General features: G+C 37.4%; 1 protein-coding gene across 6 annotated transcripts in view; it reads right to left on the bottom strand.

Moving 5' to 3' along the window:
• Positions 1 to 1286: 1286 nt before the first annotated feature.
• CEP41 (centrosomal protein 41) overlaps positions 1287 to 22551 on the bottom strand; it is a 27458-nt gene continuing 6193 nt past the window's right edge. For 3 of the 6 annotated variants that reach the window (XM_074271128.1, XM_074271127.1, XM_074271125.1), the window contains exons 3-12: positions 21595 to 21711; positions 15412 to 15459; positions 10525 to 10586; positions 8717 to 8786; positions 7017 to 7155; positions 4444 to 4595; positions 3969 to 4036; positions 2809 to 2923; positions 2084 to 2299; positions 1287 to 1515 (exon numbers count right to left, since the gene is read on the bottom strand). In XM_074271128.1, coding sequence (XP_074127229.1) covers positions 1331 to 1515; positions 2084 to 2299; positions 2809 to 2923; positions 3969 to 4036; positions 4444 to 4595; positions 7017 to 7155; positions 8717 to 8786; positions 10525 to 10586; positions 15412 to 15451 — 1047 coding nt within the window. In that variant the 5' untranslated portion in view covers positions 15452 to 15459; positions 21595 to 21711 and the 3' untranslated portion in view covers positions 1287 to 1330. The remainder of the gene's footprint in view (positions 1516 to 2083; positions 2300 to 2808; positions 2924 to 3968; positions 4037 to 4443; positions 4596 to 7016; positions 7156 to 8716; positions 8787 to 10524; positions 10587 to 15411; positions 15460 to 21594; positions 21712 to 22551) is intronic. The other 3 variants (XM_074271126.1, XM_074271129.1, XM_074271130.1) reach the window with 1 other exon arrangement.

Raw genomic sequence — 22551 nt, 5'->3', positions numbered from 1 at the left:
TACATTTAAGAAATGAGAACAAAGAGCTACATTTTAGCAGACCCTAATTCAGATAAGCTGTTTTCTCACAGGGCTCTCTGAAATACTGTCTAACTGTTCATTTGATTCTCTTACCCTTGAGGGCTGTGTCCCTGGGGAACTTGACTGTGAAGAGAAAAAAAAAACAGAAAGTCAAGACAAAGCAAAGCAAGGAGAAGAATTTTTCATTTGGATTTTGAAAAATCACATTACTGTGACTATTATTGCCACTTCAGAACTATATATTACAGGCCATAAATATTTCAGAATCCCTTACCTTTACCCAAGTCTTCTTGACAGGCTAAACAGAATCAATGAGGCACCCAACTAGCAGTTTGGTTAATATTGAATTAAAATTCTAGCCTAAGTCAGAACCAATACTCTCATAACTCCATAGTCAGAGCTCAGTGACAGGAATGAGGAATAAGGAAGGAATTGGACAAATTACACAATTCAGCTAATACTGTATATCTGGGGCCAGAAGCAGGATGGAAGGGTACACAGGACACAAGCAAAGACTGACAGGAGCTGAAGACTTGGACAAAGAAAGAGAACTCTCCCCTCAACCAGAAGCTCCAGTGTAGGAAGGTGATGACTTCCAGTCACCATATTTTCTACTGCAGTCTACCATCAAGGAGTCTAGGAGGAGACTGCCATTTAAACCTGATAAACCCTCTGGTTTCTTGTACAGTAACAATCCCTCTATGCTACGGATGAGTAAGCACCGTCACCAAAGGGAAGACACAATTCGCAAGTCCTAAGGTTGTTCCACTACGTCCTCAAATGTGTGGACATCTGGACACCTAGCCATCAGCCCCCAGGTTCATGGCACGACCCGCACCAGTGCTGGGGAAGGTGGCTTGCAAGGACGTGGTTCAACACCTGGTGTGGAGACGGCCAGCAGGACGGACTCTAAGAGTCACTGGGAGTTCCCAGGACAACTTCTCAAGAAGTCATCTCGAAGGTTTTGTTGAAGATTCCTTCATAAATGGAAAGAGAAGATATTGGGAGACCCCAACTAGTGGACGTGAATGGAGTATTTACAAGGGGGGAAATGGGGATACAGGTAAACAGGCTGGAGCACACTGCAGACAAGAGACACCCCAGACAGTTCTTTTTCCTATTTGAGCAGATGACTCCAACACTCTGTAAACAGCAGGGAAGAACTAAAGCCTGTCGCGCATCTCTACCTCGGTCACCGGTCCTCCCGGAGGAGGTCTCCATTACCCACGTCTGCCTTCTGAAGAAGTTACCAACTTGGGAAGTGCTTAGGGGCTCCCACAAATGGGAGAGAATTTATTTGACAAGGTCTTTACTTCCAGGGTTTGCTCTGAAGGTTGCCACTGCTAAACGAGCGAGGGTTCAGGCTGCTGGCGGGGTTGCCGGTAGGCAGGCTCTGGCTGCTGCGGACAGCTGTGGCCTTGATGTCCCTTCCAGAGGAACTGCCACCAGGGACCTTGAGATCCCGGACGGAGGAGTTGCCCCGGCTCAGTCGGCCTGGAAAGAAGAAGGAGAGCACCAGCTGAAAGCCTGCTCCTGTGTACCATGGTCTTAGGCTTGGGCCAGTGAGGCCTTACCCACGGATCGGAGTTCTGTGATTGAGAGAGGGAAAGGTAGGGGATTTGCGCAAAGAGCCTTTGGGGGCACTGAAATGAAACTAAACCCCTCCCCCAAAGGGAGACATCAAGAGGCCATCCAACTCAGGCCTGCCTGGAGGCCGCTCCAGGGCCCCTACCAGCAGGTACCAGGACTTAAGAGGCAGGCCCCTGCTCCACTTCTAGAGGCACCCAAGTTTCTGGGCAGACAGGCAGGGACCCCCATCTCACCCAAATACTGCAAGAAGCTACATGCTCTGTGAGAAACCAGGCTTTTTTCATGATGAAGTCATATTCAATCCTGAGGCATCACACAGAGCAAAATGCAAAGAACCCCAAGAACTCTAGAAAACAACCATCTGAAGACTTAGTTGAAAATTAAGGTAATGACTAAGATTTGGATTTTTCTTAAAATCATTGCTAGCCCAGCTACATGTGTACATGGGATCATAGGCACATATATGTCTTACCAGGAGTTTCCAGAGGAACTTGCTCTTCTTCCAGATAATATTCTATTTTTTTTAAATCTTCTGGGGTAAATCTCCACTTATTCTCAGCACACAGAGTCTGCACTTTGGTGCTAGATCGCTTTCGGACAGACCCAGGATTTGGTGTTTGCTGACAGTTCAGTGGCAATGACCCAGTAATCAGTCCCTCGGGGAATTTCTGAGCTAAGACTTTTAGACCTGGATAAAGATCATTTAAAAAAGAAATTGATATCTTAGGGCATCATGTCAATCCCTAAAAGAACCTTTATGTGTATTACAGAGTAGAAGCTAAGGTGTTAAAATCTGCTGTCTTTCTCAACTGTTTTAGTAACAAATAAAATACCACTAGGCAATATAAGTTCTTTTTGGCAGTCTGAGGAATTCTAATCTCCCCTTCCCAAGGCCCGATTTTCTTGTTTATTGGGTTTTAAAGCCAAAGCAATAAGACTTATAAGAAAATTTAATTCTCAGGGCTAGAGGAAAAGAAATATGAAGGCTTTCATGGAGGTACATACAGATATTGTTTTCAGGCCCAATAAGAACAAAACACAACAAGGAAACAAAGCTATTATTCTTTGTACATGATATGATGGTACATGAATAGACAATCCTAGAGAATCAACTTAAAACTACTAGAAACAACAACTTTAGCAAAATTGCAGGATATTGAAAAAACAAAAAATAAAAATAAATAGCATTTTATTCACCTCCAGAGAGCATGAAAAGGTTCTCAAATCCTCGTTCGCACATGGTGGTAGCTGCTTGGCTGGCCAGCCTCTCATCATCGTCATAGAGAATGATAATCTTGCCGTGGGCATTTTTCTAAGAGTCAGGTTAGTTAAGATTCTTACAGCCTTTAATAAGTATTCTTTAATTTTAAGTGGATATTAACTAAGCTCACTCCCCCAAAACCAGAGAGGATGACTCACCAACTGAAGGAATGTTTAACATTTGGACATTGTAAACAAAATAGATAATTTATCTAGAAAGCCTATTCAAGGACCTTTTCAGAAAAACCTATTCCTTTTGAAGACACATTTACTACAGTTATTTGATTTACTGAGTCCTGGCAATCATTCAGGGGAAGGAGACAATTAAAGACAATGGTTGGAGCTCTATTTCTGTCATTCACAGTCCACTGGGCAAGATGCATCCTGAGCAAGTGCTGGCCCAGGAACTAAGGACTCAACCCTTTCCTGAAGTGCTGCATCGCTATTTATCAAATGAATTAAGTTTACCACCTTAGCATCCAGTTCAATCTTCACTTAATGCCTGGGACTTACTTCTGGTTCTGGGAAAACCTTATCTCAGTTTTATAATTCATCTTATCAACTAATCAATCAACAATTATTATTGAACATCTGCTAAGTGCTAGGTATGCTGTGCCTTGGCAATGTAAGTATGAAGAATTAAACAATCCTTCCTCATAACAAGATGACATTTTAATAGGGTAGTGTCTATGGAGTAGGAAAAAAAATTGTTTTTGAAGAAAAGAACAGGTTGTAAAGGTTAGTCTCTGTCAACACAGCAGTTGGTTTCATCCTTCAAAGCATTTGTTTCTGCCTTATTGAGGGAAATTGTTGAGAAAAGCATTCTGGGTTGGCTGTCAATAAAGCAGATAATTCCACCTGATTTTGCCCTGAACACAATCTAGAGAGAGGAAAAAATAATTCTGTTTGGTACAGTAAAATCTGAAAGTATCTTGTGAAGATCCAGTAATGTCAAAAGCAGAAAATAAACCCTGAGATTTTTAGATCAATACAATAGCAACCCCAGCAAGCTCCCATAGCAAGTGCTGGATGTTAACAATTACTTCTTATAATACTTGATGCACCACCTGAATCTTTAAAGAGGCTTTGAAGGATACATACTCAAGAATATCATTTGAATAAGGGTTCATGGTTCTAGACAAGGTGGCAATTGGATAACTGTAAGCTGTAATAAAAAGGAGAAAAGGTGTAGGAAGTTAGTATTTATATGACCATAGATTGGACCCAGTTGTCTTACTAGTCAATTTAAAATTAAAATGAGAAACAGAAAAAATGTTACTCAAAATTGGTAATAATGGACTCAAAATGCTTTAGGAAAAGGGATATGATAAGCAAATTTTGAAACTTCCCCAACTGTAGCCTAATCTTCAAAAAATAAAAAGCAGTCTCTGCCCATGAGTTCCTTTTTTTGGACTACATGGAAAAATGAATCATAAATTTCCTTATGTGCAATTTCCCACAATGTGATTTTCTTAGGTTCTGAGTTAGGGACATTTCAAGACTTAACAACTGACTAACATTAAAAGCAGATCTGTCCCTTGGACCACGTCACTGTGAGACTCTCTTTCCTACCTCCAACAATATGGCACTGATTGTAAGAATCTCTATCTCGGACATCTAGCAGCAGGAAGGGACAATCGGGATAAGGTTTATCTTTAGAGCTGGGCTCTGTTTTCTTCAGCGACTCTTTGTCTAGGTCCAGTTCTCCAACACCACTGATGACGCTGAAAAGAGAAAAAACAGGCCAGTGACTATCAGGGAGTTGTCAGCTAAAGTCTCAAAGGCACTCCTTTAGCAGAGAGAAAGACCCAAATGCTAAATACCTCAGGTGAGGGAAAAGGACACGGCAGCAGAAGATCTGTATTCCCATCCTCTCACCACCACAAAGAATGGGCATCTATGTGGCAGCACTTACCTTCAAAGAATGTATGGTCTGCGACCAGCATGGGAGGGAACAGACCCTGAAGGGCACATGCTACCACCAGCAACAAGGGCAGCATTCAGAGAAAGAAAGGGGAACAGTTAATCCAATGGAACTCTGAAGAGGGTCAGGGAAAAAAAGCAAACAGGGAATGAATGAGGGAAGTTGGAAGGGAAGGAAAAGATTTTTAAAAATATAAAAATATAGGAGAATTTTTATATTGTTTGACATCATCTTCTACTAAGATCTTGCCATGAAGCCTCTCAGGATATAAAGGTGACCATCAGTTCTGGAAGGCTTAGCCAGGGGAGCCCAAGAGTTCTGGTAGAGGCTGGAAAGGGGCTGAATGTAATGAAGAGTGTGCTCCGTGCTTGTCATTCTTATGGGAAGAGCAGCCTCACTCTTTCATATCATGAAAGGTTGGTCACCAGAGCAACTGCTGAAATCTCACTTAAAAAGGCGCACAGGGATTAAAATCTGCAGGAATGTTAGGAATACTTATCTTCACAAACCACATGAAAGCACCATTTTAAAGTACTGTGAATATTAAAAACAACAACCACAGCTTACTTAAAATTTTTAAGTGGGGGTCTAGCCAAATCTTACTTAAGTACTCGATATCTGTCAAAAAATTTTTTTAAGAGGCAGCAAGATGGTTCAGTGGGTGGAGCACAAGACCCAAGTCAGGGAGACCGAGTTCCAGTTTTGGCTCAGATATTAGCTGTGTGATGCTGAACAAGTGTGAAGCTGTCTGCTTCAAATTTCCTCAAAATATAAAATGAGATCATAAAACTGAATTTACCTTGTAAGTTGCTGTGAGGATCAAATGAGGTAATATTTGCAAAAAGCATAGTTCCTAGCACACAGTACATGCTTAATATACACTTGCTTTCTTTCCTCTACTTCTTTTTCACCATAAGAGTAAAGAAATAATTATAGCATTTACAAAGTGTGTTAAGAATTACAAAGAGTTTTACAAATATCACATTTATACTGAAACCTTAGAATGAAAGGTCCTTATGAATCCCAAAAGAACTGGGATGAGAATTCAAGATGTCTCCATTTGGTCTAAGTCACAAAGTCACTATGTCACAGGAAGACAATATCCCTGAATTGTATTGCTATCCTGCAGATAGCAGGATCGATGCTCATAGCAGCACTAGATTCACTGGTGGCATCTAATGACTAGATGCTCCAACCAAGGGCTAATTCCTAATTCACTTCTTTTGGAACAAAAGATAAGGATTATAATTTCCTTGATGAAGACAGAGGGGTATTGTGTTTAGGGAGCTGGACTCAGAAAATTGAGGGCAAATGGTTTCTTCAAGTCAATATCATTATTTATCATGGCAGCAGCAGAAACACCAGAAACAATAACACTGCTCAGTCTTCATGGTCTTTTCACACATTATCTTATGTGATTTTTTTCAATGACCTTGTCAGACTGGCAGATGGGGCAGGAAGTTCAGATTCAAACTGTTCAGAATCAAACTTCAAATTTGGAAAAGTTCAAGGTCACATAGCTAGGAAGTGATGGTGCCAGGATTAGACCTGAGGTCCTTTGGGCCCTCAGTCCAGGGTTGCTACTACACCAGAGCATCTCAGATGAAAATGGGGACTTACATTAACAGATCATAAGATGATACAACGAATGCAGTTGTGGGAATCTGCATTCTTGTCGTTTATCTAAAAACGGGAGAATTTGCATCATTCCACTGATAGGGGCGTTTGTAACCAATATCAAACAGGAAGGAAAGGAAGGAGGAAAAATGCATGTATTAAGCACCTACTGTGTCAGGCACTGTACAAAGTGCTTTAAAAATATCATCTCGTTTGATCTTGTGAAGCAAATGCTGTTTCTACTCTATCCATTTTGTAGCTGAGAAAACCCAGGCTGACAGGGGAAAGTGACTTGCTCAGGCTCACGGAGGTGGAACTGAGGCAGAGCTGGGACTCAGGTCTTCCCGACTTCAGAGCCCTCCATGGCTCTCCCTAGCAAGCCTCAAGCCAAGAAGCCGTTAGCATGAAAGGCACACACAAGTCTTGGACCCGAGCCTTCCTCTGTGTGAAGTGAATATGGCACACAAGACACCATCTCTGAGGAGTTTATGGGCCAAGAGCCGCTGGTTGCCCCCGACTTCCGTTCTGATGGGGCCCAGGAGTCACAGGATGCCGAAAGCTTTGGCCAAAGGTAGCAGAGCAGCGGTGGGGGAGGGGCGGATACCTCTGCAGCGTTGAGCGGTTTGATTCTCCTGCCCCGGCATTGCCGACCAACTCGATGGGGGTAGGTGGCTTCTCAGTAGGACTGCCTTTCCCATTGGTCTTGTTGTCAGCATTGGGAATGGGAAGGGCAGAATTATGATCTATGGAGAAGAATGAAGGTGAGTCAGCACAGCCAGGTACGACCTGCAGGGGCACCTCCCAGAGTTAGTATTTCTGAAACACCAAACACTACTCACATATTATAGCATCCTGCTTCCTAACTTATCTGAAAAAGTTTTTCACAAAATACCTTTATTTCTTAAAAGGAAATAGAGGGCTTTTATGCTCTTATAATTTAATGAAGAATTTAGAACCAAAGTTGGGCTTGCTGACATAACCAGAGGTAAGATTGGCAGTTACTCACATGAGAAGACTCCCTTAGCACTGGCTTCAGTTATAGAGCAGTCCTTATTCCTTTGGATATCCTACCTTCTTCAGAGTCTCATTAGCTTTTCCCAGGGAAATTACAGTTGCACAAACCTGGTGCTCTCTATTAGCTCCGTGGGAAACTTGTTTTATACTCTATAGTCAAGTTCCTGGACTGTACACCAGTCTTTTAACAACTAAACACTCTCTACCAATAAAAAAGCTGTAGGATAGCTGCTCTAGCTCACAAAGCAGAGCTTTTAATTCTCTGAGGTCACTTTTAAGGGTACAAATGATGGATTTTATTCTTTACTCTTCACTGAGAGAAAACATCAAGAATATATCTAAATATTCTAAGGTAAAAACCAATTATTTTTTTTTTAAATGAAGTTTGTTTATTTAAGTTTCTTGCAAGAAATCTGAAATCCATGGGATCCTCCCTTATAGATATTAAGAATGAGCCTTTTAGTTCCTATCCTAAACACAAGGACTCCCCACCTCCTTCCCCTCCCCCAAGTAGTCTCATTGGCTGGGGATGACAAAATTAACACACTTCCTGGTCTGCCCATTTTATGTTCCTCTTTAACATGTTTCCCCTCCCTTGTCATTTTGAATCCATATCCAAAAATGGCAGAAACCCTTTCTTTGGAAAGGAGTTAATAAAATTAACTCATTAAGTATGTGCACTCAGTGCATGCAATTATCTTTTACCCATTTCTTAGTTATATCTTTTTATCAGTTCAATGGCTCAGTATCTTGTTTTGCACAAGACTTCTTATGTTAAAAATTTATATTCTTAATTGAAAAGAAAAGATTTATAACACATCTTAATATTCTAAGGTAAAATTTGGAGAAAAGATATCCTAGAATATAAATATATCTAAATATTCTAAGGCCAAAAAAAAAAATCTGTATTCTTAATTGGAGAGAAAGCATCTAGAATACATCTAGTTCTTAAGTGGAGAGAAACATCTAGAATATATCTAAATATTCTAAGGTAAAAATATCTATCTTCTTAAATAGGAAGAAAAGAGCAAAATAACAGCTAAATATTCTAAGATTAAAATGTCAAAAAAGTGCAAAGTTTCAGAGATTTTTAAGAGGCATTTAAAAAGAACTGTTAAGTAACTATTCAGTATTTTTTTTTAAAGGTCAAGAGGAGCTCCCATTATAAACAAGCATGTCCTGGCTCAGAATCCCTAACAGTATCATTACAACAGGGGTCACTGGATAAGTGCTTTTCAGCCAAATGTTGCCCTAATAAGCCAGTACCATTGTTTGTTTGTTTGTTTTTACCTTCTAGCCTTTGAATCTCTTCTGCTGTCACTTCTAATGTTTGATCAGACAAAGAAGCAACTTGGATGACCTAGTAGAAAAAGAAGAATGAAACTTTTAAGTCCATCTTGTATTTACTTTTTTGAGGAGATGGGAAAAGACTGACATTAAAGTATCCTTGTTAAAAAAAAAAAAAAAAAATATATATATATATATATATATATATATATATATATATATATATATATATATATATATATATATATATTCTCAATATCCTCAGGCTGAGACCAAATCCTAAGTCTCTAACTCGGTGTTAGTTGCTCGAGATGATTCTGGATAGTTATTATAGTCAAATGGTTATCTTAGAATGAACCCTGAAGGCATAGGTCTGACCATGCCATTATCCTGATCAATAAGCTTTCATGGTTTTTTATTGCCTAAAGATTCAAATATAAACTTCTCAGTTTCGAATTTAAAGCACTTTACAACTTTGCTCCAAACTACTTTTTCAAGATTCGATATACACACACATCACTTCCCTTTACATATTTTATGATCCAGATAAGTTAGATTTTTTTCACCCAACCTTCCCCTAGCGCCAAACCTTTTCCCGAGGTTTCTCCATCATTCATACCCTATGCCTGAATAATGCACTTCCTTCTCCATCTTTACCTCTTAAGCTATATCCTGACCCTATTTCAAGATTTAGTTTGATCATCACCTCCTACATGAAATCTTTCCTGATTTCCTTGTATTTACCTATATTTTTATATACTCATATATTTACATACTGTTTTCCCATTATAGTATAAGCTTCTTAAAGGTAGGATCTGTTTTTATCATTATCTTTTTATCTTTAGGACCCAGCACAATGCCTGGCACTTCATGAATGACCTGTTGGTGTAACTCAAACATTCCACAGTAAACTTGAGAGACCAAGGGAAGGAATTCTGTGGAAGCAGCATATAAGCAACTTTGAAACTATGTCAACCTATGCATTTTGACTCTAACATAATATTATTTGCAACGGCATGACAAGATTGCACTTCGTAAATATAATTATTACAATATTATTCTCCTATTTAGCTTTCATTCTCACAACATTTTGGGGGCCTGAGGACAATGAATATATGTATGATTCCTATTTTCTGATTTAGAAGACTGATTCATCCTCATTTTGCAGGCTGAAGAGTTGGGGCATAGTGACTTATTCAGCGTGGCAAATTTTATTTTAACATAGCATTAAGAACAAAAAAAAAAATGGTCACAAAATCAAGGGAAACAAAGAAAAGGGCCTTCAGAGATCATCTGGTCCCTTTTACTTCAGGCAAGACAAATGTCTCAAATCAGCATGACCCAAACTGGATTAGAATGTAATTTGAAATTATTTGACAAAATAAATGAAGATACACTAAAACATAGATAACAACACATTTTTGAAACTAATTTAATATGCAGCCCTCAGAGATCTATGTATATAAATCAGTGGTCCCTGTTCTTATGAGTTTGACACCATTGTTTTAAGTCTGGCTGATTTGGAGACCTGGATTTTAAGTATTAACTCTAATATACAAGAAAGATGAAAAACTCAAATTCTGGAATAAGGCCACTTTCCAGGTAAAAAAAAGCATAACCTTACAAGATACCAAAAAGAAAGATAAAATTACACACACATTATGAAAAAATAATGCAATCCTAACAATGGAGTAAAGAATCAATGGAAGAAACCAGCTATCAAGCATTAGATTCCAAATGTGAAAGTTCATTTCATGACATTGTACACAAGTAAGTGGTTTTAAAATCCAACAAGAGACAACTAAACTCACCAACTGGGCAAAAGTTGTAACTTTCAGCCTTTTGAAAAGCTCGTCTTTTTTGTATCTATAATCTGGAAAAACAAGAATGAACAAGTGTTATTTTTTCAGTGTTATTTTGCCTGGCTAAGTCAAATTTTTGTATCCATCAAGGTATATGGAGTATTGTTTCTCAATCTTTATTAAACAAAGAGCTTCTGAAGGGATAATTTAAATTAAATAGCCAAGCTCTTAAGAGTGCAAACTCTACCCAGGAGACAGAATATTATTGATAAGCAGACATTATTTATATAGCCACAAATGATGCTGTGCTAATATTGGTTTCTCTTCTAATTCCACTCTAATTCCACCAATACAAATTCAGAGGTCTCTTGACAATTTGAGCTCAGCAAGTCATAATTCAAAGGCTTATGTGTTTGTAGTTTCATCAAACCAAATCAATTGCATCTTTAATAGTAGAGTTCCAAGATCCCAAAGGAATCTTGGAAATCTGGCATGCTTCACTTAAGTTTAGGTTGGCAGGACTCAGAACAAACTCCTCTGGGTCTTCTCTGATGACCATGGCCATCCCTGCAAGTTAATATTAAATTCTTCCTCATTCTTAAATTTTTTTAATTGGCCATAATGACTCCTTAGACAAGATTGGAGAATTACTCAAAATCAACTAACTGAACAATTGCTATTTTTGACTGGCTCACAAATGGTGCATCAATTCAAGGTATATAGTGGTAAAGAAGGATTAAACCTATTTAAGATTATATACTGGAATTACTAATGCTTCCCAGGGAGAAGTTTAAAAACCTAGCACAGATAGTACTATTATTTTGTTGGAAGTTAGCTTTGGTCTAACAATATGCAAAACAGAATACTTACCTTGGATAGAAAGTTATAAGGCCAACAGCCAAAAACTGACATTATTCAGATTTCTACTAAAATCTCAAGGTTATTTCTTATTAGAAACTAGAGTTCCCTGGTATTCAAATACCCTAATGAAACAATTGCTTCTTCAACTTAAGTTTCCCAAATAATAGACTAAAAAATTAAAGCATAGCCTCTTTTTGATGCAACAACCTGACTAAAAAACTTTGATTTCTTGCTAGAACATAGATCCAAAAGTCTGGGCCTTTTAAAAAAAAATCCAATTTAACAAACACACAGCATTCTACTAATCCATCCCCACAGACTCTGAAAATCACTGAGGTAAGTCTTAGTATTGAAATCAATATGCAAAGAAAGTCAAAGTCACCAGAGCTTTAAATTAGGTGCACTGTGGCAATAGTGATGCTCTTCTAGAATGGTAAATAGTTTTGAAATGCTTCCTCTACTCTCCTTTACATCCTAAATCCAAAGGACAAAATCCTGAAATTGTCTTTAAGTAAAATAGTGACTGCTGTCAACAAGAAAACAGATTCTGTGATCCATTCCTCAATGTTTGGCATAAGCCTCAGAAAAAGAAAGAATTTTTTTAAAAGCCACTTATTGCATCCTGGTCACATACCTGGTTCTGGTTTAGAAGGACACCCGCCATTTGGACTTTCTGACATTATTACTCAGCTATAAGCTCAAGCTTAATTATTTACAGCAAATTTAAAATTAAAGAACAACTATAACTTGAAAAGCCCCAACAGTCCGTCCTTCCAAGAGCGTACACAGCTTTAAAAATGGACCTGCTACTAATGTGGCTTCTCTCAAAACTCTGTGTTGAAGACAGATAATCCCACTTTTAGATAACATATCAAGTTTTGATTTTCCAATAAGTTCACATTCTAAGTCTGCTACTCTCAAGTTACTGGAAGCACAGGGGATTGATTGTCTGGGGTGTTTCATACGGTATCCAACCAGTGTCATCTATCCATGAGAAATCAAGGCTAGGCTTTCACATAGCCAATAGACACAAAGTCTTTATTTTTCCCAGGTACAGTTGACAGTATTCAGATGACAAAGTATTTTCTGTGCTTAGAGTGTTCAATTTGAGTTGGCTATTAGGAAAGGGAAATTAAGACTCACAGTGGAAGGCTGAAATCAAAGGATTTGTGGTCGAGATAGTAACAGAAAGACATGGCATTTCAAATAATCTGAGTCAAACGATTAGTTCACAATGTTGTGAATTGGGTAATATTCTCCTCCCTTTCTACTCAAAAGAAAACCTCCAACTCTAACGGGAAAGTGAAGGAAACATCTTCCTAGACTTAGTTCCAAGAACAGATTTTAAAGTAATTCTAGTCAGGTAATTGGCACTAAGCGGTGTGGAACAAGGTGATATTTACCTCCTGTCTTGCTAAAAGGAAACCCCATAACTCTAAAGAGGAAAAGTGAAGGAAGTTATCTTCAAGTACTCGTTTCCAAAGGTATTTCTTTGGGAATATGATTTCCATTTAAAACTTTGTTACAAAAGACACAATGCTGTCACAACACTTTCAAATGAAATGTCATTTTTATAGAGATTTAAGCAATCTAGACAGAAGTAAAAATTCTTGTGAAGATAAGATTTCGATATGGAATTGAGTATCTTCTCCCCAAAGTCTACAATGAAGTATTTCTAATGGACTAGAGGATCAGAGACTACAAGCTACAGAGACATTGTTTGATCTACTTTAAATCCACGAGCAAAAGAAAACAAGGGTAAGTAAAAGAGATTTGGAAAAGTTGAATCATTTGAGATGTTGTTCTTAGTAAAAGCAGTCTTTTAAATTCTGGCCTTAACCATAGCCCTTAAAGAAAAAGCAGACTGTATACAAAACTATAAAAATGACTGCACTCTAGGCATGTATCTGTGCAAGGTAAAAATAAAAGCAATTAATATCAAAAAAATTTTTTTTTAAAGTGGGAGAGAGGAGAGATGCAGTTGTATTATACCCAATAAATTTTAGTGAAGGTACTGGTAAAATAAAGAGAGTGAGTGTGTGTGTGTGTATAATTTAAGGCATTTATATGAATTTTTTTTTCCCCAGGAAAAGACAGAAAAATTTTCCCTTTGTGAATGAACCATTCTTTTTATAAATTATGCAATGCTTTTCTTCCTGTTGTTTCTAGGAATTGTGTTTTAAAATTATAATTTGATATATACACATACACATACATACAAACATACATATATAATATGGGGGTGTGTGTGTATGTGTGTATGTAGAGAGAGAACAAGAAAAGAGAGACACCAGAGAGCTAGAAGGAACTTTAGAGGCTCAAGCCTTTCTTTCTACAGAGGAGGAAACAGGTTCAGAGAAGTTTGTCAGTTTACTTGTGTGAGTACTGAGTGGCAGAGTTGGGATTCAAACTCAGGTCCTGTGATCCCAGGTGCTTCCCACTTCAAAATGCAAAGCTGAAGGGCAAGTCAAGCTTCTCTCAAGGCTTCATCCAGTGCCCAGTTTAGCCAAGTCACTGGTAGTTCGCAAAGTACAGAAACAGAATAGAATGTTCAAATCTAGAGGTTTTTGTCAAGAAAAAAATACACCAACTTTATTTTTTGAGATCCAATTCTATTTTTCTATCAAGGATAAAGATGGATCTAGCCAGACCATCAATGATAGAGTGGGGGAGAGAGTGGGGCTTTTCTTTCAAGGCATTTCTCTGCTTTGTTTAGCTATTACTCTACATTATAAATACTTCAGTGTTTCTACCTGGCTATGTCTAATTTGGGAAGCAAAAAGCTGCCACCTGCCTCTTAATTTCTGTGTTACTTGGTTGTTTTTTTTTTGTTGTTTTTTTGAGGCTGGGGTTAAGTGACTTGCCCAGGGTCACACAGCTGGGAAGTATTAAGTGTCTGAGACCACATTTGAACTCGGGTCCTCCTGAATTCAAGGCTGGTGCTTTATCCACTGCGCCACCTAGCTGCCCCTCTGTGTTACTTGTAATCCTGGTGTATCAGATTGTTTAAGAATGTTATACCCAGTATGAAAAATTATAATCCTGTTTAATGTACTAGGCAGTATCTTGCTTTTTGCACAATAATAATAAAAACAGAAGCTGGACATGTTCTCAGAGGAAAACTAAACCCAGAATTAAAAGCAAATACTATTATCTTAAGGGATTTCAAAGTACTTCAGTCATATTTCATAGTTTGCCATATTTTTTAAAAATCACATAAATGATTATAATCCTTCTTTAAAATATGGAGAAACGGATAGAAAAGAGTTAATTTCCTTAAAACTGCTAAGGCAGTCTTAGGCAGTTCTGCTACCATGCTAGAACTCATTCCATAAGGGCATAACCTACTTCTTGACATGAACTTCCCCCTAAAGAATTTTTAAAAAGACCAGCAGGTCTTGAGCTGCAAGGCCCCAATTTTATAGGCTGACATTTTATTCAAGATAATCAGAGAGGTGTGGCTTGGTCATTGAGCAGTGACTGTGACACAGGCAGAAGACAGAGTCTCCAAGCTCCCTTTGGACCTTTCTACTGCTTTGGCCCTCGCCAAGCACCCCCAAGCACATGCCAAGATTCCCAGTCTGTTTCTCATTTCTCTCTCCTTCCTCATCTCATCTTTCTCCCTACTTTTCTTTCTCTTTCCCTTTTCCCCCCTGATTTTACCATCCCTTCCTTTTCTCTTTGACTCTGTTTCTCTCTCTCTGGGTTTCTGTAAATTTAGTTTGTCTACCTCTTTTTCTCTTTAAGTCTCTATCTCTATCCCTATATAACACTTAAGATTTTCTCTCTTTAAATTTAGTTTGTCTATTTTTATATATCTTTCAATCTTTATCCCTTTTCTCTATATCTTAGACTTGTCTGTCTCACACACATACCCACATCCACCTCCCCCACCCTCACCCCCTTCCATCTTTCATCTCTAGCCCCCAAAACTGACAATAAGCCTTGGTAAGTGAATATTCATGATTATAAGGATGAAAAAGTAAAATGGCAACTATAAAACTTCAATTGCCTCAAATCTTCAGTATTACTTACTTTTTTTAATCTCTTCTAGTTTCTCGGTGTATTTGGTCATACTGCTACCTATAAAAAGAGAAGAAACATTTTGGATAATTTTTTTATGGAAGAAAATTATACATTGGAATAAGAGAGGGAGAAACAAAACTATTCTAAGTCTTTTCAACTATCACTGGACTTCTGGACAAATAGACAAATTTGCTCAGCTAGGTAAACTTTTTTTTTTTTCCTTGTGAATTATCTTGTTCATTAAAAAGCAGAGAAATGTTTTGGGAAAATATAGTTTAGGCCACAGATATACAATCAGTGAATATTTTAGAACCTCTAGAATTATCTCCCTACAGTATATTAAAGACAAATTTTATCTACTTTCTCCCCCCCTCCCCCAATTAGGTTTTTTTTGGGGGGGGGTTGCCCATAGGGAAGCCACATGTTATAGTAGATAAAGTACAGAACTTGGCCCTGCCCTCATGCAGTCATTTAAAAGCCTCTCAGTGCTTGAGTCAACTAAGACTAAATTAAAAGGAAGGTACCCACTGCTTAGGCAGTGTACTCCATAACAGCAAAGTCCAAGTTGCCTATTCTTCTATAATCATTCTCTAGGGAAATATGTACCAAGAAGAACAAGACATTATCACCCTTTGAAGGCCTAGGGTATTATCTGCATGGCTATCCAATCAACATTGGACATTTTGCCTATTTTCTTTCCTTTTCTCTAGAAGTCAGGCTAATGTGGTGATCGGAGCCACACACAGTCTTGTCAAGTCATGAAAGGCTGGATTTTCTTGGAAATAACAAGGTTTTCCACTGCAGTGGATCATATCCAGTTCCCTGTAAAGAGTCTTGGGTCTACAGTATGAAGGGAATTCTAGCCAAGGTGGTTTGGAAAGTTTTCAAATATTAAAAGTAGGTCAGCCAGGATTGTGCTGGTAAATGGATGGACTCTTAATCAGATGTCATTTTTTATTGGATCTGCTTCAAGTCAGTTCTGCCACATTGGGCTATATAGAAAGGGAAAAAAGCTTTTTACCTAAGGACAGTTTACTATACTTACACCTTTTGAAGACTAACCAGACCAAATTCAGAAAAAAAAATAAAATCTCTGAGATGGTAGTAACTATTCCATTGAAGAATCCCTTTAAATTAGTCATTAGTCTTTAGGTTTGAGCCAAAGGCACAGAGATAATCTTTGTTCTGAAATTCAGGAGATTAGACACATACATAAAATAGTCTTCTATTTCAGTTACCATTAATATTTCATATTGATATTTCACAAAATATAATCTAAAATCAGCTTTTATTAGGTGTGTTACACTAAGTTCTACTAGTCCTGGTGCTCAGGGTAGGGTGTCTATGCCAGGGAGATTATAGGGGATGAATAAGTATTAGTTGAGAGCAATCCAGGAAAATCTGATCTCAATCCAAGTCATTTCTACTCCAAAGGTCCTTAGAGATACTGTTGGTTCTAGTGGTTCCCTGGAGTTTCCAGTATATTTAGGAGTCCACCCTGGAATAGGTCTAAACCTCCCCCAAAACAGTCCTAGAATTAACTTTGGTGTTCTCTGGGTCTTTCACACTAAGCACAAAATACTCCAAAGGAATTCAAAGTTGTTCCCAGACAAACTTCTTCCTGATCCCCATCCCACTGAAGGCAAGGATAAATGAGACTGACTGCTACACTGAGGGGAAGAAACAATATCCCTTAAGAGGATCATAAAGTTAGGACCTCAGAGATCCAGTTTTCTTACTCTCACTTCACAAATGACCTGAAGCCCAGAAAGATTACAGGACTTCTCCAAAGTCACAAGGTTGGCAGTTTAAGAAGCAGGGCCAGGTTTTGAAGTCAAGTCTTCTGACTCCATATATAGAGTTGTTTGAACCACACTGCACATTGGGAATTTTAGCCATTTGTAATTATGGATCCCATACTATTCTGCTGTGAGGAGAAACGTTACAATTTGATGCTTCTTTTAACTGAGGAACTCATTAATGGGGAAACTGAAACACCAGGAGGGGGAGGGATTAAGTGACTGCCCAGGGTCACATAATGAAAAGCAGCAGGAGCAGGATCAGAACTCAAGAGTCTCTGAGTTTCTAATCTGGCTCACTAAATTCTCTCCCAAATTGAGCATCACCTTTGTAAAAGAGTTTAGTGTCTTATATAAACAAACTTGAAAATGTGCCCAGCCCGGTGGTGAGGTAGCTTCAGGCAAAAATCATTATCTCACGAGCAGTAGCTAAAGGCCACTTTGTGCTCTAAGCTCCCAGGACAAAAACAGAAAGAAAACAACAGTGAATATGATCACATAAAGTTTTTATTATTGAAAATAAAAGCTTTCCATAACATGACTAATAAAGCATTTTCCAATTACATAGTGTTTTACACCCATTGCTGTATTGTCTCATGTTTATTAATTTTATTATATCATTGTTAAACAGTTTCACAGATCATTTACATAATACTTCAAAATTCACAAAATATCTTTACAATCCTTTGTGGCAGCCTCACAACAACCCTGTGAGTTGGATTAGTGTTGTTCTGTTTTTTGACACGGGGGAAACCAGAAGTGGAGTCTGTCAAGAGAGTTAAATCCCCCCACCACCCAAAAACCAAAATCAAGGGCAAAATGGCCAAAAATGGGTATTCTCTCAAGAATATAGAATGTCAGAAACAGTACTGAGGTGAAAGACAAAATGGGAAGGTAGTACATGTGTGTGATATTTTAATCGTAGGACTAAAAAAGGAATCTGGTTTTATCTTCTTTCATAAGTGTAATAACAGTAATAACTGAAGTTTACATTAGTGAAAGGTTCATAAAATGCTCTATTGTCACTTGATCTCTGTGAGTTAAGTATTATATTCTTATTTAACAAATAAGGAAAACTGAAGCTCAATGAGGTTAAGCAGTTAAGAATTTATGCTAACATGACCTCAAAGTATGACTGGCCCCAGTCTGCTGTTCTCCATTTCTGCTGATTGATTTGGGTCCAGCTGATCATATCAGCTCACAGTTCACTTAAAAGCTTTGTGATTAGTACATTTTATTAATGAAATTGGCAGATGTTTTATATTAATAGTTATATGCCTTGTTTTGTGAGAGGCATTCCTAAAGTATTATCTCTAAACTAAGTTTTTGTCAAACAACTCATATTTCTGACCCGCATGCCCAAACCAGTATGTTGTCTCCTCCTAACTGGTCTCCCAGTTTCTTGAGTTCCCCTTGCACTTAGCTATTCTTTACACTGTCATTAAATTAATCTTCCTGAAATAACACTTTGGTTTTACTCTTACTCCAAACTACTGCCTATTGGAAAAAGCCCAAACCTGTCCAGCCTGACATTCAAGGCTTCCATGATTTAGCCCCTCTATACCTTTCCAATTAATCTCCTATTGCTCCTCTATACAAATGCTTCCCTTTAACTGGACTTTTGTTTACCACCCCTAATCACAATGCACTTTCTGAATCTCCTCGGAAGGAAATGATCACTTCCTTTCCAGAACATCTATAGCAATTTTTGTCTATATAACCAGGTAGATCATCTTCCTTAAGTGCTGGAGAGAAGTTTCATGTTTCATCTTTGAATTCTTTCCAGTGCCTATAATAGCACTTTGCTCATAATATCCTTTAATACAGGTGTTCCCTAAGGTTCTATCCCCATCTTCTCTTTCAACAACAGTTTTTCTTCTGGCAATCCCATTCCCTCACAAAGCTTCAACTATTTACTGTTTTACACAGGTGACTTCCAAATCTCTGTCTCTAGGCTGGATTTCTCTTCAAAGTTCTAGGTTTTCATTTCCAAATGCCTAAAGAATTTCTAGCCTGGATGTAAGTCAATTAAGTCTCAAAACAGTTTCTTCTGTCATTACTATTTGTTAGGGATAGAGTTAGTTACAAAGTTTCCCTCCTTCAAAACTTTTGAAGGTGTTTACTCTCCTATTCCTTTCCTTCTGCAATTAAGTCTTGTATACTCTGACTATTCTGATTTCAGATACATACCACCTGCCCATTATTCCCACCACTGTCACCCTAATACAGTACTACCACCCACATTTGGATTTTTGCAATAAATAGCCTTCTGCTATGTTGTCCCTCATTCCCCCCCCCTTAAAAAACAAAACAAAAACACATACACGCACACATATAACATCAAATGCCTGATTAATATTCCTTTGGCATAGAAGATTCACAGTATTTCCTTTTATTAAGCATTACTCTTCCTCAAAACTTTCTGAAGATTCCCTATTGCCTATTTGAGAAGCTCCTTGGCTTAGCATTCAAAAATCTTCATAATATGGTTTCCCTCCATATTTCCAATCTTATCTCACATTAATGCTCTCTTCCAAAGGCACTACCTTCCAGGCAAACTTTTATCCCAAACTTGTATACTTTGACATTTTCCTATGAATAAAATGGCCTCCCTGATTTTCATTCCATGTTCTGAAATTTTATCTTTCAGCTTCTAGCCAAATGCCCCCTTCTCTTTGAAGACTTTCCCAATTCTTCCCAGAACTTTGCCTATTCAGACCTTACATGATACTCTGTGCTTTCTTTCTTTTTTTTAATTAAATTAAATTTTTAATTTATTTTTTAACACACATTGCTTTATGAATCATGTTGGGAGAAAAAAAATCTAAGCAAAAGGGGAAAACCATGGAAGAGATTAAAAAAAAAAAAAACAAACAGAAAAAAGAAGTGTTCCTCTGTACTTTCTTATGGACTTTCTCATAGTTTAATGTATGTCATATCTTCTCTACTAGACTTTAAGGTCCATGACAATATGTCTTACCTAATTCTTACACAGTGCTCATTGTATAAGCATGTAACTGAATATCTGATGATAGACTATCTGGTTCAATGAATGAAATTTACTACGGAGACAATATGTTATAATTCAAAGAGAATATGAATCAGGAGAATTAGATTCAAATTCTGGGTCTCAAACTAGTTGTGTGGTTGTGAGCAAAGTCAACCTCTATGCATCAGTGAAATGAGGATGAATAAGAATACTTTCACTATATTTCATAGGATTGTAATCATTACAGCACTTTATAAATGTAAATTACTATTGGTAAAGCCAACAATTCCATTCATAATGCAAGAAAACAAACAAAAAACAAGGTAATTTTTTAATATCTTTTTTAAAGCAGAGTATACATTTATAGCATTTTAATATGATAAATTCTGTACATGGCTCTAAAATAGCCTAGGAACATAAAACACAGAATCAGATTATCAAAGTATTTTAGAGGTAAAAGGGACCTTACAGACCAAGTGGCCTAACTTCTTCAGTTTGCAGAAGAGGAAACTCAGAAATTGCTCACAAAGAGTGAATTACTGCCAACATGAAGACTAACAGGTATCCTGTGGCCTGTCTGGTGTCCATCATTTAAAGAAATTTACAATGTAAGAGAAAAGGGCAAATGACAAAATTTTTAAATTAAAATCAATAGAAAAATTGTCATTTCTTCATTGAGTCAGCCAAGGGTGTTTCTCATTTATTAGATGTATTTAGTTAACAAAACTTATTAGATTTTTTTTACTAAAAATAATTATAACACATATTTCATTTGCATTTCACTAATAAAATAAGGAAGTATACTAGGCAAGGTATAACTAGCACAATGCCAGTTACTAAGACATATTTACATTGCTCTATTCCCTTCTCTGAAAAGAAGTCCACTGTTTTGGAGGGATAGAAATCAAGAAAAAGAAAGCAGTTATCCTTTATCAATTCCAGTTAGTAGATATTTAGACAAAGAAGCCAGTGTGCAGATAAAGAAAGTATAGTGCTGAGTAAGAAAGACAATAGAAAACAGAAAACTCAAGAAAAATTCTAAATTAGAAAATGATAAAGATAGTGAGTAAAGACTATATGAGTGAATGAATAATGAGGCTGCAGTTCTGGTCAGAGTAGGAACCCACGAAAAATAATTAAGAGAAAATATGAGAACATTGGAAGGATAATTGGATAACAAACATAAAAAACTTCACTGGGGACTAATTGAGTCCAATTAATGATGCTCTGACACCACCTTGTAAAGTCAATGACATGCACTCTTAGGCTTATGAAGTACATAAGAAAAAAAAAATTGGAAGCTCAAAATAAATCTGAGATTTCTGGCCTTATCTATGAATCAGTATTTAAGTTCCAATGAACTGAAGACTCAAAAATACAGAGGGGGAAAAAATAAACCTTTACCCAGGAGGAAGACTGAGGTCTTTGAAGATTTCGGGAGTAGATAATTTTGTTGAAGACAGGAGGTAACATCACGGAATTCATAACCTCTTGAGTTTAACTCTGAATCGCCCACTGTTTCTAAGAAAAAATTGAAGACCCATCTATTTAGCGTGGGATTTTGAAATGTTCATTAAGCTTTGTGCTTATTTCTACTGCTCTGACTGCAGAGTCTTCTAAAATTCTAGATTAAATCTATTTACACCTGGGGTGCCAGGTCATTCTGGTACTCAAAATCCACATTTCAGTGTGGCACAAAATTCAAAGTAATATAAAAACTCAAACTAAAGACATTCTAATTTTTTTGACTTTAAAGAAAAAACAACAAAAGCAAACTTGAGTTTTAAGCAAATAATTACATCTACTTCCCCCAACATATAATCAAGCTGGTGAAAAGATAGCTTGTTAGAAAAACCATCACGTGGAAAGATGTAGGGGTTTAATGTGTACTTAGTATCTCTTTTACAAAAAAATGAAGAATTTCACAAATATTGTCATGGAATTAAACTTTTGCTCTGAGCTAAGGAAAGAAGAAAATTTCCTCTCCTAAAAATCATAATTCTAAGACTTTTTTCCAGGAAAAAGAAAAACTCTGAAAATATATGACCTTGAAATATATATATATAAACATCCATCTAAAATTTACTTCAACCTTTAAAATTCTGGATGCACAGAACTCCATTATGCTGTTGTATCTCAGAGTAAATGAATTGTTTTTAATTAGGGTGCATACCTTACAAAAAAGTTAATCCCAGAAGTGCAGCTTAGTCATAGTTCATAGGGAGATAGATGGAGACAGAGGAGCTGACAGTATGGGGTGAGAGAAATTTGGGTAAGGAGAAAACAGCAAAGGGAGTCAAGCCTAGAAGCTAGTATACTAGACTTGAAGTCAGGGTTCCAGGGTGCTAGGATTCCTCTGTC

Source organism: Sminthopsis crassicaudata, chromosome 5 (assembly GCF_048593235.1).
Source record: "Sminthopsis crassicaudata isolate SCR6 chromosome 5, ASM4859323v1, whole genome shotgun sequence".
NCBI classification, from domain to species: Eukaryota; Metazoa; Chordata; class Mammalia; order Dasyuromorphia; family Dasyuridae; genus Sminthopsis; species Sminthopsis crassicaudata.
The sequence above is the reverse complement of the archived record's forward strand: the minus strand, read 5'-3'. Positions and strand labels throughout refer to the sequence as shown.